Source organism: Leuciscus leuciscus (genome assembly GCF_965113295.1).
Source record: "Leuciscus leuciscus genome assembly, chromosome: 17".
Classification (NCBI taxonomy): domain Eukaryota; kingdom Metazoa; phylum Chordata; class Actinopteri; order Cypriniformes; family Leuciscidae; genus Leuciscus; species Leuciscus leuciscus.
Genome location: NC_138741.1, coordinates 16,556,501 through 16,576,287, shown reverse-complemented (window position 1 = coordinate 16,576,287; position 19,787 = coordinate 16,556,501). Strand labels below are relative to the sequence as shown.

Below are 19,787 nucleotides of genomic sequence, written 5' to 3'. Positions count from 1 at the left end.
TGGAGGTGTTTTGAAATGTTTTGTTATTGCCATCTGAGAGCAATATATATACATGCTTCCACTCACCAAGAACATGTTTACTTTTCCTTTACCACAGATCTTTATTCTCTCACTCACACTAGGGGTGGCTCGATACCACTTTTTCATGTCCGATACCGATACCGATACCACACAATTGAGTATCTGTCGATACCGATACCGATACAATACCATATGTTTTTTTCTTAATTAAGCTGTTAATAACACATTTGTCAGGAGGATGCACTGTGCTTAACCTAGCCAGCTTAAAAGCATCATCATGCTCAAACAGTGCAATAAATGTTCTACTTTCCTAAAGGATGAAATAAGTAGGCCACAACATGACTCAGTTGTGCAATACTGCTGCTTAATTTTTAGGAAAACAATTTTTAAACAGAACTTGTAGCAGCATTTTTAATTATTCAGCACCATTCAATTAATGAAATTTAAAGTGCAACTGTGCAAATAAAACAAAAATTATAATTCCAGTGCCTCTTATGTAGTCATAATAATAGGGCTGTACCCGACTATTCGAATATTCGTTCGGTGGGTTGGTATTCGATTTGAGAATTTGACATTCGAATATTCGTTTTTTTTTTTGCACACCTGGCATCTCCCTCGAAATGGTTCTCATTCGCGCTTGCATATGTTCAACACTATAAAATCTGACGAAATATAGATAGACACACAAGACGAGACACGTTCAGAATGAATAAACTTTTAATAAACTACAGAACAGCGGGAGTGGGAAGCGGCGCGCCTCACGCGGGCAGGGCTTATATGCTCCGATAACTCTTTTTTACAACTATCTTATAAAGCCTAGCCATTTTTAATAGGATGGACAGTTGAAGGAACCCAACCTCGTTATTTGATGCTTCTTGGCCAGTTGGCCTAAAGTGTTCCTGCAACGGGAGTATTCTCTGGCTAGAGCGCAGAACAGTGGAGTTTGTAAGGACAGAAGTGCATGCCTGCGAGCTTGTATTTTGGGTTAAGCTGCGTTGCTTTGACATTGAGGAAAATAGAATAATAGAAACAAAATGTATTAGACTTTTTACCCCTTATTATCAATCTAAATTAATCTCGTTTTTAATTTAATTTAGTTTTTCTTTATTTAAATTCGTTTTTTTTTCTTTAATTAAATTTCGTTTTTCTTTATTTAAATTTCGTTTTTCTTTATTTAAATTTCGTTTTTCTTTAATTAAATTTCGTATTATTCTTTATTTAAATTTCGTTTTTCTTTATTTAAATTTCGTTTTTCTTTATTTAAATTTCGTTTTTCTTTAATTAAATTTCGTATTATTCTTTATTTAAATTTCGTTTTTCTTTAATTAAATTTCGTTTTTCTTTATTTAAATTTCGTTTCTTCTTTATTTAAATTTCGTTTTTCTTTATTTAAATTTCGTTTTTATTTATTTAAATCTACCCTTTACTGTGTCAGTAATTTGTTAGTCAGAAAAATATTAGACTACCTTATTAAGTATTGCTTAAGTTAACAGACGTGTGTGTGTGTGTTACGTGCGAGTGTATTTGCTTTGTGTTGTTCATGGGGAAGATGCGTTTTATATAACTAGTGCAGTAATCCGTTTTCGGAGCATAAGCCGTGCCCGCGTGAGGCGCGCCGCTTCCTGCTCGCGCTGTTCTGTAGTTTATTAATTATGAACATATCGCGTCTTATTTGAAATAACTCCACACAGCTGACATGATAACTTAATTGCTGAGAGGGCTTGCCTCACTCACCTCTAGCTACCGTTCACGTGATGCCAGTGTTGCCAAGTCCGCGGTCTCTCCCACCCCGAAACGCGATTGGCTATTTTTAAGAAGCAATTGGACGGGATTTGTATGTGAAAATCTGGTAACCCTGCGTGACGCGTGTTGCTCATCTCTCTTTATGGCATGTCTCTCAGGTGTTGTTAAGCATTTGTATGACAATTTAGGACTAAGGGACGTGATCGTATCGGATCGGGTTATACTCCCGCGATTCATGCAATATCCGATCCAGTGATTTTGGCCAGTATCGGACTAATACCGATACCGAATATCGGATCGGCGCACCCCTAACTCACACACACACATCCACATTTTGATGTGGTCAGCTCAAACCTCAGCTCAGTCCTCAAGGCATTGGTGTGCCAGGATCGCTCACCTGTGCAGCGGATTCATATTATTGAGTCAAACAGGTACAGAGTAGCATGCTGGGAATGCTGGAGTCAGATCTGTTCTTGTATTCTACATGAGTGAAAACAACTGTGCAAAAAGTCTACAGACAACAGATTAGAGGGAAACCCTGTCAGTTATGACAGACTATTTTATATTTTGTTAAATATTTGTGCATTTATAAGATGCATAGATGCAGTTTTGGCAATCAAACCCATGACCTTGGCAACACTTTGTTAGCTGAGCTACAGTACATGAATTGTTAAATAGTTATGGGGCACTGTGTTTTTCCCTATCATGGCCATGTATCCATTCAATAGATTTATTTTAAATATATATATATTTTAAGAGGACTCATGTGTGACACATGTGTGATGAAATGATAGAAGGAAAATCACAGCTCAGAAAGTACTGCAGCTGGTCTCATTCAAGGTTCACCACAGCTGGAGCCGGGACACTGCAATCAGTGCTCAAGAACCGAAAGAAATACAAATGCTTTCAACTAACAATTTCCAGAGGTGTCAAAAGTATTCACATTCATTACTCAGGTAGAAGTATAGATACTAGGGTTTAAAAAGACTTCTGTAGAAGTTAAAGTATCAACTCAAGCTTTTTACTCAAGTAAAAGTACTAGTTTCAAAACTACTTAAAGTATAAAAGTAAAAGTAATGTAAGGAAAAAAATGCCATTAAGGACAAAAGCTTAGGCCGCCGCGCACTAGGTTACCCGTTTCAGCTGCATATATGCCCATTGAAAATGAATGCATTTTAGTACAATGCAAATACATTAATCCTCTGAGGTCGGCAAACGCGCCGGCGCGTTTTGCTGGATTTTCTTCACATTGTAGCACAATAAACTTAAATTACTCCGTCATTTATGGTCATACAGAAAAAAGAAATATGACAAAAGAATCTGTGAGATGTCTACTTTTGTATGTGTCCACTTGCAATCAAATCAAAACATTGTGCTTTTGTAAAATAAAGAAAATAAACAGGGTGTGCTTTCTGCCTCTCCTTCTCAGTGAACTTTTTTTTTCTTGAGCACGTCTATAAACTGAAACAAAACTCAGCGAATACTTGTCACACATTTATGAGCCATATATCTTTATAAACATTTAAGTGTGTACTTTTAAATGATCGGATTCAAATTGAAAACAAATATTCTCTGTTTAAGTAATTTGTATAAAACCAACAAGATGTCCAGTTTCTCAAACCCTTGCTCATTAGTTTTAATTTGACCACGCCCACGTGTGCAAAAGAGATTGACATGCAAATTGTCCACGCGTCACACAAACGCGCTCGTTTCCTCAAAAACAAAGCACCAAACTTCAGCAGTTCTCTGCTTTTCATCGAGTTTGTTTGTTAACATGCTGCTTAATGAAGCTACTGTACATAAAAACTGTACACAGTTGTAATATTCAAAAGCTGCTGTGGAACCATGTGTAAACCTGCTTTTTCTAACCTAGTTTTTAATTTCATTTGCCATTAAAGTTGGATCATGTGCTACTGTATGTTCTCTATTTGATTGCTGTAGAAGATGTCACAGTACAAAAAGGCATAAAGGTTCTTTGAAGGTTGAGATGAAGAAAGAAGGGATCAAAAGGGATCTTCTTCCTGAAATCAAGAGTTTCAGTTGAATAAGCCAGGGAGACTCACTTTTCCTGGAACATGTTTGCAATCATGGATACTCTTGTTGATCTGATCTATTGTGCAATTCAGTAGAAGAATCCAGATCAATATTTTCAAGTTGAAAAAATAAAATAATAAAACCCAAGACACTCTTCATTGTTTTGAAGCGTCCATGCAAGCGGCGTTCCAGCCCCTAGCTGTTTTTTTATATTTTCCAGCATCCAATGTGCACTTAGAAATGCAGCTTGAGCAGGAAAATTACTTTTTTTTTCCGCTGTCTGTGTCTGACATAGAAATACACTCCCACTATCTTGTTCTGTGTAGAATACACATATATTGAACTCGGTCAGGATGTTTGATAAGGAACATTTTTGATCAGTCTCCTGCAATGTGGTCTTATCGTCTCATTACTGCCTGCAGTTAGTCCAATATATTCCCTAAACATGAAAGCCAGACTGTCCCTCTGGAGGTGTTCCTATCTTTACTGTGTCCACTGTCAAGATTCACACCAAGATATCCAACAATCGCTATTCCATTTCTTTGACAGGTTGTGACTGCATTGCATTTCTACCCACTGGTCTGCATTTATGTACCATCTGGAATTCTGTACCATGTACTGTCACTGTAACATAAAGGTATAGTTCACCCCAAAATTGAAAATTCTCAAAAATGTTTAATGATTTACTCATCCTAATTTTGTTCTAAACCTGTACTACTTTCTTTTTTTCTGTGGAACATAAAATAATATATTCTGAGATCTTTCTTTCTTTTCTTTTTTTTCTTTCTTTTTCTCGTCCATACATTGAAAGTCAATGGTAGCCTAAACTTTTTGAATGAGTTAGCAGCATTCTTAAAAATATTATATTTTGTGTTCCACAGATAGAAATGCATGCAGGGCAGTTAAATAGTGGCAAAATTGTCATTTGTGGGTGAACTATCCCTTTAATAGGTTAGTTCACTCAAAAATGAAAACTCTGTCATTAATTACTCACCTTGATGTCGTTCCAAACCCATAAGACTTTTGTTTATCTTCAGAACAGAAATGAAGTCCTTTTTGATGTAATCTGAGAGTTTTCTGTCCCTCCATTGACAGCTACGCAACTACCACTTTCAAGCCCCAGAAAAGTAAAGACATCTTTAAAGTAATTAATCTGACTGTAGTGGTTTAACCTTAATTGAATGAAGAGATGTGAGTGCTTTGTGCAAACAAATAATTTTTTCTTTTATTTTTTTTTACATTTATTTTTTATTTACAAAATATTAATTTCCAACGCGTTCATGTAACAACGTCTGCTCTCATGTCAACATAACACACATGCCTCGTTTTGCTCTCGAAAACGCACGTTGGAGATTCATATTTTGTAAATAAAGTGGTAAATTATGTTATTTTTTCGCAAACAAAGCACTCGCATTTCTTCATAAAATTGAGGTTAAACCACTGGAGTCACATAGATTACTTTTATGATGTCTTTAAAACCTTTCTGGGCCTTGAAAGTGGTAGATGTGTAGATTGTCAATGGAGGGACAGAAAGCTCTCAGATTTCATCAAAAAGATCTTCATTTGTATTCTGAAGAGGAACGGGAGTCTTACAGGTTTGGAACGACGTGAGGGTGAGTAATTAATGACTAAATTTTCATTTTTGGGTGAACTAACCCTTTAAGATTGTGCCATTCTATGGCTTTGTAATGTAAATCGTTTCCATCAACCCCATTTTGTGCCAAAGAATTGTGACTGACAGACATCAAGTGCAGTGTGGTTTACACTGCATTAATTAGACACTTAAAATATGCACTAATTACTTTTGAGTTTATCTTTAATTAATTCATTATTATGAATATTATGTCTGCACATATGTAAGATTTGAACTTTTGACAGCTTTTTTCCCATAGATTCAAAACATTAAAAGTAAAGTTTGCTTTTCAGATTGTTACAGGAAGCAGGCATTCTAATTTATGAGAAGTGCACAGAATGTGTTCTGAAAAGTTGAAATAAAGCACATATAGCAATGTTTCTTTGAATGTTTGAAAGTAAAAAAAATGTCAAGAGTGTCCTTGGTTCTCTTTGCATCATGCTTGAGCTTCTAATTTTGGTATGCAGACCAAGAGGATAGTTGTTTATTTCCATCTAAGTAATTTTTTTGCATTCTTTTGTCTTTTTATTTTCTGCAGGCAGTGGAAACTAATCTAGCATCCAAAGATAGTCACTGGGTGTACGCCAATGAGGTAAGAACATAACTCATTCTTATCTATTTTTTAAAAGAGACATCAACCTCAAAGCTGTTTGCAATCAGATTCAGAAAACAGCCCAAATTCAGTCTGCTGTCGTCATATCCAATTTCAGCTTCCAGTGTTTGATATATGGCACATCTCTCATTCAGTATGTAATATGCTGTCACCATGCTAGAGCAAAGCTGACAGTGGATTATTGCACTGGCACAACTCAGAGCCACAGTTTTGCTCTCCTTATTCCTCTCTCTCCCTCACTCTGTTGACTGAGAGTTGGATGGAAGCAAGACCTCATTAGAGTCTGGCCCTATAAGCCAATAAGAGCTGAGCGCGAAGAGTCTGGCCCAATAAGAGCGGAGTGCAGTGGATGGCATGAAAACTCTGATTCTGTTTGATGTGTTGACACCAACATCAACATTATACATAATAAAATGAAAAAGAATCAGACAATGTCTTTATACAGAGTGAGTGAGAGGGAGAAAGAAAACTTTGCTTTTAGTTTGGTTCTCTGGGAGTACCTGACAATATGACAAAGTCATACTTGAGGTTTTTTTTTTTTTTTCAGCACACTACAAGCTTATCCAAAAGCACTCTGTCTATCTCTCTGTATCTCTATACACTTCTGACCAAACAAAAATGTGATTTCAAAAGCATTCACATGAAGTAGGAGTCATCTCTTTCCAGAAGAACATGGATGTGGGTATTTGATCCCATTCCGACACATTTAAAAAAATGGCAGTTGTTGTATTTTAGGGTTGTTCAACCAAAACACCCTCTTCTATACATTGAAAGTGGATGGGGGCTAAGAGCTGTTAAGCACCAAAAAGGACAAAATGCACCATACAAGCGTAGTAAAATTAGGACTAGGATGATATATTTCTAGTCTTCTGAACCCATACCTCGGTGTACGAAAGTCATAATTCATAGCTTTGAAAATCATGTGCTCAGGATTCACTTACGTCATACATACAGGTTTAGAACAACATGAGAGTGACCAAATGATGTTTAATTTTTGGTGAACTTTTCCTATGAAGAAAAGTCACCAAGGAACATGGCTTGTGAAATGTATAGCTTAAATAAAATGGCCTGTAATTCAGGGGTTTTCCCACATTCTTTTTCAGGCCATGTAGTGCATCTCTCTCTCTCTCTCTCTCTCTCTCTCTCTCTCTCTCTCTCTCTCTCCAGTATATGTCCTTGAATCAGACTGACTAAGCTTTATGAGACATTAAATCATAGGAGCTGCCTACTTAACGGGGCAGTGTCACGCTCCACTTCAATCTGTGAAAGCATGCACAAGATATTGTTATTTTTAGATTTATATTTGTTTTTAAAGTAAATTTTCTCACTATGAGTGCACTTCTCTGTTAATTATTAGACCTCACTGATTACAGTAACACTTTTACCACCAAGTTACATTACAGTATGCACACTTAGATAGTAGCTAGAAAGGAAATGTAAATGTACGTAAATCATTTACCACTCTTTTACTGTACCTTTTTTTTTAGGGTTTTTTTATGCATCTTCAATCCTATTTTCAGCTCGTTTCAATAAACAAATTAAAGCACAGTCACATTAAACCTAGAAATGATCAAACAAAGCAATTCATGATTCATTACCTTAAGGGTTGAACTAGAGAGGTTTAGATGTTCACTGAGTCACATCGCTGTGATGCTTCTGTTTTGTCTCTTATCCTGAATTGAATTCATTTAAGTAATTTGCTTGTGCCTCAACACAAAGCAGAAATGAAGGTCAACACAAAAACTATGAACACAAATGAAGCCTCCACGGTTGTCGTTCATCAAGGTCATGACTCATGGCAGATTGTCTGGTGTAAGTTCATTCATTTTAACCTGGATTTGGTTTATCAGTGTTTGAAACACAGAGTCAAGTTTCATACAAATGATGCCAAGTAATTTTTTTCTTTTTACTGGAAATAATTTAAATGAAATATTGAGGGGGAAAATATTAACTCTGTTTTCCCTGTGATGTCATTGTGACATCGTTTCATTAAGCCAAGCTCAGGCACAGATGTGTCTTAAGCTATATTCAGGGGATCTGACCTTTATTAGATGTCAGAACGTTCTCTTACTGTCACAAACGCTTGAAGTTTAATTAAATGACATATTTCATGTTGCATGTTCAGGGATTCAAACATCTGTGGTGATTTAATTACAGACAGTGACATCAGAAGACCTGACTCTTCTGATGTCACCTTGATCAGTAAAAATTTTTATTGTCACGAATAAATGAATAATTAATACCTTCACCTGGGACTTGTATCAGAGATCATTTATATTTTGGGCCGGGCTGTTTTGATTAATGTGTGCGTAGGATCTCTGCGTATTCTCCTGCTACTGTACAATTTTTTGTCAAAAAGCCAACTGTTAGACTGCATTTAAAGGTCAGTGAGTCACAAGCTAATTTATATATCCTGTTGTTTTTTAGAGAACTATTTAAATCTACTGTAGTGCAGAACAGTGTTGTGCGAGCATGAGTTTTTTTTTGTAATTGTATCTTTTGACATGTGCCATTCAATGGCCATACCACAATTCTATATTCAATATGTAAGACACATTACCGTTAAAAAATGGGGTCAGTAAGGTTGAATGAATACTTTTATTTAGCAAGACTTACTTACGACAAACTTTTGAACGATACAACAATTTTTAATGAGAACAATAAATACATAGGACTAAATAATGTTCAGCGTCATAGCAAACTTTTATTTTTATTTTTATCAATCAACATTTATTTCTTTAGCACATTTAAAAACAACACAAGTTGACCAAAGTGCTTTACACTCTCAAAATTACCAAAGACAAATACACATTGACCATCACTATTCAGACTCCAAACGCCTAAGGGCAATTGTAAGCTACAGAGTAGAGATGCGTTTTCAACAAAGATTTAAAACATTCAAACGAGTCACAAGATCTAATATGCAGGTGTGGCGCTGCCACTAAGCACAATCTCCTTTAGTTTTCAACCGTGATTTAGGAACATTAAGGAGGAAACTCTGCGATGATCGTAGGGGTCTAGCAGCACAGTGATGTTGTAACAGGCTTGAAATATACTCTAGAGCAACACCATGTAAACCTTTAAAAACCATTAACAAAATCTTGTATTGCACTCTAAAATCAACAGGAAGCCAGTGCAGAGAAGCCAGCACGGGAGAGATACTAGAACATTTCCTCGTGCCAGTCAGAAGTCTGGCCGCAGCATTTTCCACCAACTGCAACTGAGAAAGCAAGACAGTTCCAGATATAAAGAATTGCAATAATCCAGGCTGGATTAAATAAAAGGATGAATCACAGACTCCATATCTTTAAAAGTCAAGAAGTTCTACAATTTAGCAATGCCCCTCAGTTGGAAAAAACTACATTTAACCACGCCATTGATTTGTTTATCAAATTTAAGTTCTGAGTCAAAAATCACCCCAAGGTTCCTTGCTTGAGTGTCGACATTGGTGGCTAAAGGGCCAAGGTGAAGTGCAAGCTTTCACCTTTATTTCATCCAGGCAATCAATCAGATATTTAAGTTTGGAGTCATCATCACATTTCAGAGGTAGATACAGCTGGGTGTCATCGGCATAACAGTGAAGCACATTGTGTTTTTGACAGATTAATCCCAGTAGGAGCATATATAAGGAAAACCAGACAGGGCCAAGACATTAACCTTGAGGAACCCCTGACCTAATAAGACAGGATGAGTGGATAAATTAGTGGTCCCTAGTTCCACAGCAAAGATTCTTCCGTGTAAATAGGATGAGAACCACATTGAACATCATAACAGATAGCATAACAGATCGTAACAGATCGATAACATAACAGATCGCTTTCTAGCCCTAGATAACCAAAGACTGTCACACAGCCACAGCCACAGCCTAACACACATGGTGGGTCTCGAGAGAATAAATGTGCTTAAATTCAACACAGAGAATCAATGTTCCCTCTAATTGTTTTCTTGCTGAACAAAACCTCTCTCAAAAAGTAATGCAGAACAGTTTGATTCTACTGTATATAATATGGTCCTATAATAATATGAAAGCAAATTGACCATTTTTTTTTTTGATTTTAAAATATCCATTATTACAAGCCTATATTCTTTAAAAAACGTTAATTTTTTTTCACGTCTCTGCGTTTACATTGTCTCTCCAATTGAGCTCTTTTGTACTGCAATCATCAAATATTCCAACAGCAACGGATCATTTTGTTTCTGTGAAACCTGTAAATTGCATTCACCGATTCTAACTCAATAGCAACAATAACTTTGTTGCGGTTAACTCGAACACTACAATTATTTCTTAATCACTAAAATACAATCAAATAGCTTTCCTAAGACATTTTGCTTCTGCCTTCTGCATACATATATTTATGAAATTCAGCTAATTATTTTTTCTGCCTTGGTGTGACATCAGATATGCAAGGCCGTGAGAATGTTGTGGAGAAAACTTCAGATCTTTCACTGATTTATAGACTTTAAAACTGGAGAACATTTATTTTACCAATTTCAGTTTGTAGCTTATAGTATATTGCAGATCTTTAGAAGTGTTTTGACTTAGCGTATTCTCAGAGGGGCCAATCCGTCATTCCTGTCATTATTTTTCCTTCATATGTTGTACTTTATATTCCTGAAAGTAGTTAAGAGAATAGGATTAATAGGATTAATTCTTAACTCCCTGAGGCTTTATCTATTCCAGTGTGATTTTATGAATTGCATGTATTGCTGCTCTCCCTGCTCTTATCCATGCTAGGCTGCATGGATGCGCAGGGAGTTCTTGCCCAGAACAGAACCATACCGCCAATCCTAACTGCTAATTGTCAATCGTATTTGACGATAGTGGTCCTGACAGAAACCCAGTTCTGCTACTCTGACCAGCAAGAGATTTATGCATGTGTCAAAAACTTTTCAAGCATTTATTTCAGCATTTTCTTGTTCTTTACTTTGGCTGTATTTTCATCCCTTATTTCAGCAGACATATATTTATTAAATTAAACTGATATTTTATTTATTGCTTTCTGATTATTTAATTTTTTAAAATTTTTTTTTAGACCACAAATGTTATCTCGACATCAAGGTCCAAATTTATCACCAGCCCTGTTGAAGAAAACTGCTTAAACCAGCCTTTACTGGTTTCAGGGTTCGTACGTTTTAAAAAAACCTGGAAAAGTGATGGAATTTGAAAAATGCAAATTCCAGGCCTGGAAAGGTTTTGAAAAAATAAAAAGACTCAGAAAGTTTTGGAAAAGTCATGGAATTTTTTTTAACACAGCATAATATGTGATTAATACAAAAACTGTTTAATAAAAAAAATATTTTGCGTTGTCTTAACGTCCTTATATTCGGGCGGCATAACGTTCAGTTCACTTCCTTTTCACTCACTTGTTGCGATGTTGCCTGAGGCGAAGTCGGTGCTGACAGAAATTGTATTGAAATGCCAGGAAAGTGTCGATTTAACAATGTCTGACTTCACTTGGAAACATACAAGACATGGCTCGAGAAGGCCCAGGACCCGAGGTAAGCGAGATGTGGACTATGTTCTAAGATAATTGACATCTCTAATATGGGAGAATCAGCGCTAGCTAGCCATGCTAAAGGTGCAAAGCACCAGTCCTATGGATTTATGTTAATAAATGTCTAAGGAGTTTTCAGGGTTTGAGGCCATCCTTAAAAATATTCGTGTTTGCCGTAACCCGACCGACCCTGTCAATTTAGGACAAATTAAACAAAATGTCTTCCCTTTTAGTCCGACCGACTTGCCGGTTGTAAACTTGCGTAAAGACCGACCGATTTTTTTTTTTACTCTTCAAACAACTAATACAAATGCAATAAAATGATATGGATTATGTTTTAGTAAGTATTGTGAATATAAATTGCCCATAGGCCTACATACAGTACAAACGTAGGCTACGCTCTTTCTTTTAAATAAAAACCCATAGCGTCATCTATGATTACAAGGGCTGTAGGCTATATGCGAAATGAAACCAAAATCGCGACACTCAGATCCACGAACCTGTGTCGCGGTTTGAGAAGGCAGATCTAATGCTACCACATCTTTACATTACTATTGGGCAGTTCCAGTGTTATGGACGTGACATTTGAAGTCAAAACTTTGAAATATAAATTATCAGAAAATGTGTTTAATACTAATATATTGAAACGTCTGTTTATACATCCATACTCCCTTAATAAAGGAGTCCAGACGTTAGAAAAATATCAGTAGGTCTATACACTTGCGTTACGGTCCGGACATGACAGAAAAAATCTTTAACTTTTAGGTGGTAAAATATGTTTTAGTAATTCTATGAGTTGCACTGCGCAAACCAAAAGTAATATACCCACTGGATGAAGAAGGGTTGGCTCTCCATAGATAGAACATAATATATTCATTTTATTTTATTTTTCGTGTTCGCATTTATGAGGAAGAAACAATGTTACGGACGTGACCTCTCTGTGAACGAGCAGTTCACGCGCCAGCGCCTCCGTGTCCTTTTTATTTATTAAATCCAGGCAATTGGTTGATGAAACATTGATTAAAATTAAGATACAATTAATAAAAAACGAAATTCACTTTAAAGAAAGGTTTTCTACAAAAACAAACTTAAATGAAGTGGTCAAAATCATGTCTGCCCACTCCATGTCTCCCGATATTTTCGGGATCATCTTATCTTATTCATGCTTTTCACTTTTCATATAGGCCTAATCAACATACATGTAAAATAAAAAAAAATTTTTTAAAAAAAAATTATTTAAACATGAATATGAAACTAAAATCGTTTTTTTAAGGTCGGGGCGTCTTGCCGTAATCCGTATGAAATGTGCATTTCTCTCTGGCGCGTTCACTGTTGCGAAGATCGCGAGTCAGCATCGTCAACTTCATCTTTGACACAGAAAACACTTTTTTTCTTTTTTTTTTTTTTTACATTGAATCTTGAAAAAAAAATTGTCTGACCTACCGACCTTTTTTTTGTTTTGTTTTTTGTGGCTGTTACGGCAAACCAAAATAGCATTATTTAAATAAATATTTATTTTGTATTAAACCGCATTGCTTGTTCATTTATTTTATTCAAGATATGCTGTGATAAATTTGAACATGGATTTTTATTCTTATTTCACATGTATACACAGACGTTTTATGGAACATTAAGTCATGAATATTTACCTTTAAGTCATGGAAAAGTCATGGAAATGTAATGGTTAAAATGTGTACGAACCCTGTGGTTTACTGGTCTTGGCTGGTTTAATCTGGCCTAGCTGTAGCTGGAAGGACAGCAAGCCTCCTAGCCTGACCAGCTGCAAAAAAAACAACAACCTAAAACCAGCCAAAAGACCAGCCTGACTAGGTTGAGACCAGCAAAGCAATGTAAGTGGTTAAAGCAGTTTTTTCAACAGAGAAATATTCACATTGCAATCACTTGCCAGTACTTGTTTTAAATGGCTATTTAGTTTACACACTTTAGCATGTTTACACACTCTAAAGGCTGGAATACACTACACAGCTTTTGCCCTGATTGACACTAGTTGCCGGAAGTCTGAGCCAGTCTGCAGATTCTGTGCTGTCAAAGTCAACAGGTTTCACAGAAATTTGCATAATGTATGATAAGCACAGGCAAAAATTCCACTTGCAGAACTTCAACGATTAGTATCCTCGATTCCCCAAAATGCAAAAAGTATAATTAAAAGGAAAGGTGATGTGAGACAGTGGCAAACATGCCCCTGAACCGTCCCAACTTTTTTGGAATCTTTTCTTTGTAATTTTGTCAGTTAAATAAAGGTAAAGAGAATGAACAAATCACAGATTCTTGATTTTATTGCCATTTACAAAATCTCCCAACATTTTTGGATTTGGGATTGTAGCTGCGTCCGAAATCGCATACTGAGTAGGTACTACATTTGAATTTGACTTTAAAAAAGTGTGTGTTCTAGATACTGTAGTGTGAATATGGGTAGTATTAATGAAATTTGGAGGTACTTAATTCATTATTTAATGAAGAAAAAATGGTTTCACTTTATTTTGATTGTCCCTTTAACACATTATGTTGACTGTAAGTAACGTTGCACCTATAGCTCTCATTAGAGTGTTAGTAGAGTATTAGTAGACTGGTTGGGTTATGATTAGAATAAGTTGACATGTAGTTGCAAAGTTACTTTACATGTGCAAAGTCAGTAGAATGTCTGTTGGAGGACCATCACAATAAAAAGTTAGCAGATATTAAGCACAGTCTACTAATAATCTAATGAGAGTTAGCTGACATGTAGTTGCAAAGTTACTTATAGTCAACAGAATCTTCAAAAGGAACCATCAAAATAAAGTGTTACGAAAAAAAATAAAGCAGTCCAAGTTTTTAGGCACTTGTAGGTCAGCTAAAAACCAGCTTGGCTTGGTTTAAAATTCTTTTTTCAGTAGGGATGTTTTATGCTTTTGGACCAAAGCAATGTTCTCTGTTTGCTGGGACAGTCCTCAGTGCAGCCAGGGGTTTAATATGTATGTTTGGTGGCTTTTTTTTTTTCTTTTTTTTTTTTTTTTGCCAGTAGATTTTAATATGCCTGTCTTCACACTACACCATTGTAAAAGTGTGTGTGTGTCTGTCTCTCTCTCTCTCTATCTGAGTGTAGGAGGTTAGTGACACAGAGATCATGGAGCTTGTCCACAGCGCTCTGGGCCGGATGACAGTGATCCGGCAGATCTTCCCCCTGTGGAGGGACTCCAACATCCGCTGCATGAGGAACAATCATCGGATCTCCTCGTTGCTTTGCGACCCACAGGAAGGGTACCTGCAGTCTCTAGAGGTGCGTATCTTTTCAAGAGTGCAGTGAATGCATATTTATTCATCAGAAAGAGGTCTATAGGTCAAGGTCAAATTAGGTCATCTTCAATGTAGTCTCAGCCACAGATGGCATATTTTTGTAGTATAATCTATTTCCGATAAATCCGCAACCTAAACAGCACATAAAAACAAAACAAATACCGCAGCTGGCCTATTCAGACAGTCTCTTTCTATAAGAGTTGACCAGAAGTTCTGGCTACAAGGCTATCCTCAGCAAAGCTTCTTTCTTTTTTCATTGAGCTGCTGAAAGCAGCATGATTTACAAGAAATTTCAAATCTGTGGCCTTTTTCAAAAGGTTATATTGTATTCATAGTGCATTTAAGATACTTGGCAGCTGCTTACTTGCAGAAAAGGAGTTCAGTGCATTGATTTACTCCAGTAGCTCAAGTCTGAATTTATCTATAATTGTCTTTTCATTACAGCTTTGCATTTGCAGTTTAGAAGTATCTGTAACGCTGCATAATGACTGTATTAACTGTCATGTTTGTTTTCTTAGTTGTATCCTTTAATTTCTCTAGAATCTTAATTCAAAACAAGGTTATGCATGACTGATCCAGATTAGCCGCCTGTGACCTGATGATTTTACCCGTTAACAAATATTATCTTGTTAAGTCACAGACGGTACGCTGTAATTGTGAAAACATTCCCCTCCCGTTTACGCAACATTAAAACACTGTATCTGTTTCTGGCTGAAACAGTATGAAAACATTGTTTTGGTCTTAGAATCCATTTTCCCTCTTTTAGAGCAGATGGCAAATCCATGTGTCTGTTCTCTGGGGCTCAGTGTCTCAATAATTCATGAAGAAAGAGGGTTACATACCAGCTAATGCCGAAGCAGCACCACAAAAGGACAAATAAGTCCTTTACAGAAAAGAGGAGGAGATATGGGAGATGTTAGGAGCCGCTGGGATGCCTCTCACCCCTCGATTGGTGCTAACGATACAGTGCAGGTTGAAAAGAGTAAGAGATTGAATCTTTGCTGTGGCAGAATGGCTGTTTTAATTAACTCGAGAGGTTGCAGTCAGCATTGTGATTCCCTCGGGCCACGGGTCTCCATGCGCCATGCTGACAGTTCACGCAACGCTGAATAAAAGCTCTGTGGGTGCCATGCTTTTATCCATCTCATTGATGTCTTAATTTAAACTTCATTCATTCAGATTTAAAGCTGGAGTCCTTGAAATTGTTACATTCTCAAAATGTTTACATCTAGACGTTTAACACATTGACTGGCTGCATTCGATCATATAGTGTCCTTTGTTTTGTTATGGATGGTTGGGTTTTTTGCATTGGCAGTGCATAGATGGTTGGAGAAGGAGTTAACAATAGGCAGCAAAGGTGACAAGATATTAGGACAAAATACTAAGGATTTCTAGTAAATACAGCACTAAGAAATGTTATAAACGTGCAAGATGGAGTGTAGGAATTAAATTTAGAGTTGGGGATGCCATTCCAATTCAAACTGGTAAAAACAATTTAAGGAAAATAAATGATTTATATCTTGTTTCAACTCAAATGCCTCAAATAAGCTTGTACACATAAATGTAGCATGTTCTTGTTCTGTGGTTACACAATTCCCCGGGCTTCTCCAAACTAGCTTTCCTTCTGCAATTTCCACTTCTGAATATGTCGCATTTCCACCTTATTTGTTAACGTACAGTAAGATAAGGCAAGGTCATTTGTAAATTTATGTCTGGCTTCTGGTGTCATCTGCTTCTTGTTATTTTTAGCTGTACAAAACAGCTTGTTATGCTGCTTGATATTGCAAACTTGTATTTCTTCAGGAGTAAATCACGCACATCTTATTTTCATTACGGGTGCTGGATCATAAGTATAATCCATGTAGTAGTAAGTAACAGATCCGCACACTGAATAAGCTCCCATTCAGAAACTTTATTAGTGACGTTTCGGGCCTCACATGCCCTTGCCCGAAACGTCACTAATAAAGTTTCTGAATGGGAGCTTATTCGGTGTGCGGATCTGTTACTTACTACTAAACTTGTATTTCTTACCATAGTATTTTAAAGAGGTCCTATTATGCTTTTTCACTTTTTCAACTTTAGATAGTGTGTAATGTTGCTGTTTGAGCGTAAAAAAGATCTGCAAGGTTACAAAGCTCAAAGTCCACTCCAAAGGTAGATATCTCCTCTTCAACAGAAAACACTTTTCAAAAACTACAACAAACGGCCCATTTGGGACTAGAATGCACTTCTTCCGGATCTTGTGAAGTCACAATGTCACTCATTTAAATAATCCCCGCCCACAAAATATGCAAATAAAGGGGGTGAGACCTGGTTGAGCTGCACTAGAGAAGACGAAGACCTGCTTTAGTAGCGTGCTGTTGCCGTGTCGAAGAGACACTGTTTTTTCCACCCCGGTTTCAAAACCCCTTTGTTTGGCTTTCCTAAAGTGGACGAACTTAGAAAACAGTGGTTAAAATTTATTTTTAACACTGTTCCTGAACATTATAACCCCAATGTTTATCTGTGTGCTGCATATTTTATGGAGAGTAGCTTCCAGGACCTAAGAGAATGCATTGCCGGCTACTATGGGTTGCCAACTTCTGGAAAGGAAAATAAGGGACAATCGTGGTTCTTTATAAGGAACAGAATAAGGGACACTCAAAATATGTGTACTGCACCACACAGTGTATGTCGTTTCAGTGTCTGCAGGTAAGCATGTGTATAAAAGGTGTATAAAATGTTCTCAGGCACTTTTGGGTCATTCCCTGTGAAATCAACCACATGGTTCAATGGTTCAAACTATATGGTTCAATTTCATAGATATAATGTGGCTCCATGTTCAAATTGTTGAATTTTACCAATTTTTTAGCTACAACAACAGATATTACAAATCATCAACCTCTATTCAAAACGAGGTTTTTTTTTTCTTTTCTGTTTTTTCAGGAAGATGCCATAGATGGCATAAAATTTGAAAGCATGATAACTGAATGTCTTTGAAATTTCGACCAATATTTTTTTTTTTATATTATTTTCAATAAGTGTTATACAAATATTGGCAACACCACACACATGATACAAAACCCAAACAAAGTGTAAAAGACAAAGCGTACAGCATACAATGATTATTTGATGTTATAAAAAAATATATATAGAGAAAGCCTGTATCACACATTCAACATGAAACAAATAAGAACAGTAATTGACAAGACACAAAAAAAAAACAAAAAAAACAAAAATATATATATATATATATATATATATATATAAATAAATTTGGGGATAGATTACCATGAGGGTGGAGAAGGAAGGTTGTGTGTGTGTGTGTGTGTGTGTGTGTGTGTGTGTGTGTGTGTGTGTGTGTGTGTGTGTGTGTGTGTGTGTGTGTGTGTGTGTGTGTGTGTGTGTGTGTGTGTGTGTGTGTGTGTGTGCGTGTGCGTGCGTGCGCGTGCTAGAATAAACATTATCGTGCGTATAAGTTTGTGTATGATTGAGTGTTTTGTGTTTGAATGTTGAAATCAGCAGGATTGGTATAGTATGAATTGATGTAAGTACTGTGCCCTAGTTATAAGGGGGGGGTGGGATGGGATGGGTTGGGCTGGGTTGGGTCAGGCTCAACGGATCCTTCCTCTGACTGCTCCAGCCCTCACCGGGGCTGAGAAGCATATTAATCCTAGGATGTAGGGGGAGTGGAGCATCGGACATGGGGGAGTGGGGAACTTAATCCAGAAGCACTCTGTGCCAGAACCCCTCTCCACTTCTGCCCTCCCCTGCCCCCGCCGTCAGTTATTGTCCTACTGATGGGCCAGCTCATCTACACACCCCACTATCCCTGTGTTATGTCTTCTAGGGTCTAAATGAAGTCTAAGTGCATTAAAAGAGGTGCGGCGCAGGGGGTAGAACTTATTCAGAACCACCTCAAGCACCACCCATTTCCCTACCTATTGATTGATTGTGTGATTGAATGTGTGATATGAGATGCATTAAAAAGAGGTGGAGGGCAACAGTGCAGGACCTCTTCAGGCCCCCCACACAGCACACCTTAATTCTTGAATAGGAATGTGAATGTTGGCCATCTAGCATGAGGAGCATTAAAAAGTGAGTTGTACAGAGTAGAGCCGGCCCCAGCAGTTGCAGTGGAGGAGGAGGTCCGTGGAGGCGCGGTGAAAGGGGAGACATGTTCTCCCTCAAGATAAGCACCCCCCTCCAGCCCAAAACGATCAGATTTAAAATCATGTACTTTCTTGTGCCAGCACCATCTCAGCAACTGACATTGATATGAATGTGAATGCTAACAGATAGCTATCTTATAGACCTCTTTGATAGTCACTTTTCAATGCATTGGATGCATTGTGGTATCATCAATTCTCAGTGAGAAACATGCTGGTTTTAAAACAAGTCATTCAACATTGTTAGGAATCATGCCGGCTTGCTCGCAGTCACACAGAAGCACACAGAGAAGTTAAGTCACCGATTCATGTTATTTGTTTCTTAGTAACTGTGTGAGTCTTCACTCTACATCGGTGGTAAGCTGTTAAAACAGATAACATGTTTTGTCTCACTTGTGTGCCTTGACTCATAATTCCACAGTTTCACAGGGCTTTCGAAGCCTTAAATCCATGTCAAGGATATGTCTGACTAATCGGACAGCTGGCAGGGCGTTCTGAAGTCTCTTCAACACTTCTTAGGGCACGGATGAAGAGCATCAGCGATCAAAAGCATGTGACTTTATGTCACGGGAACATTAGCAGTTTCTGCATTCACGTAACTCTTACATGAGCAAACAGATTGTGCCTTGACTGCAAACCCATACGAACATGAACACGAGTAGGGTTGTGGACAGGGTTGCCAACTTCAGCAGAGCAAATAAGGATCACTCTCCATTACTTTATACCACATATGGCACTTAAGATTTTAGTAAACCATTCGTGGCAAGTTGACCGTGTAGTAAACTGAAATTAAACACAGTCACAGC

General features: G+C 37.2%; 1 protein-coding gene across 3 annotated transcripts in view; it reads left to right on the top strand.

Moving 5' to 3' along the window:
- grid1a (glutamate receptor, ionotropic, delta 1a) overlaps positions 1-19,787 on the top strand; it is a 308,696-nt gene that overhangs the window by 245,011 nt on the left and 43,898 nt on the right. For all 3 annotated transcript variants that reach the window (XM_082144260.1, XM_082144259.1, XM_082144261.1), the window contains exons 5-6: positions 5,970-6,023; positions 14,643-14,816. In XM_082144260.1, the coding sequence (XP_082000386.1) occupies positions 5,970-6,023; positions 14,643-14,816 (228 nt within the window). The remainder of the gene's footprint in view (positions 1-5,969; positions 6,024-14,642; positions 14,817-19,787) is intronic.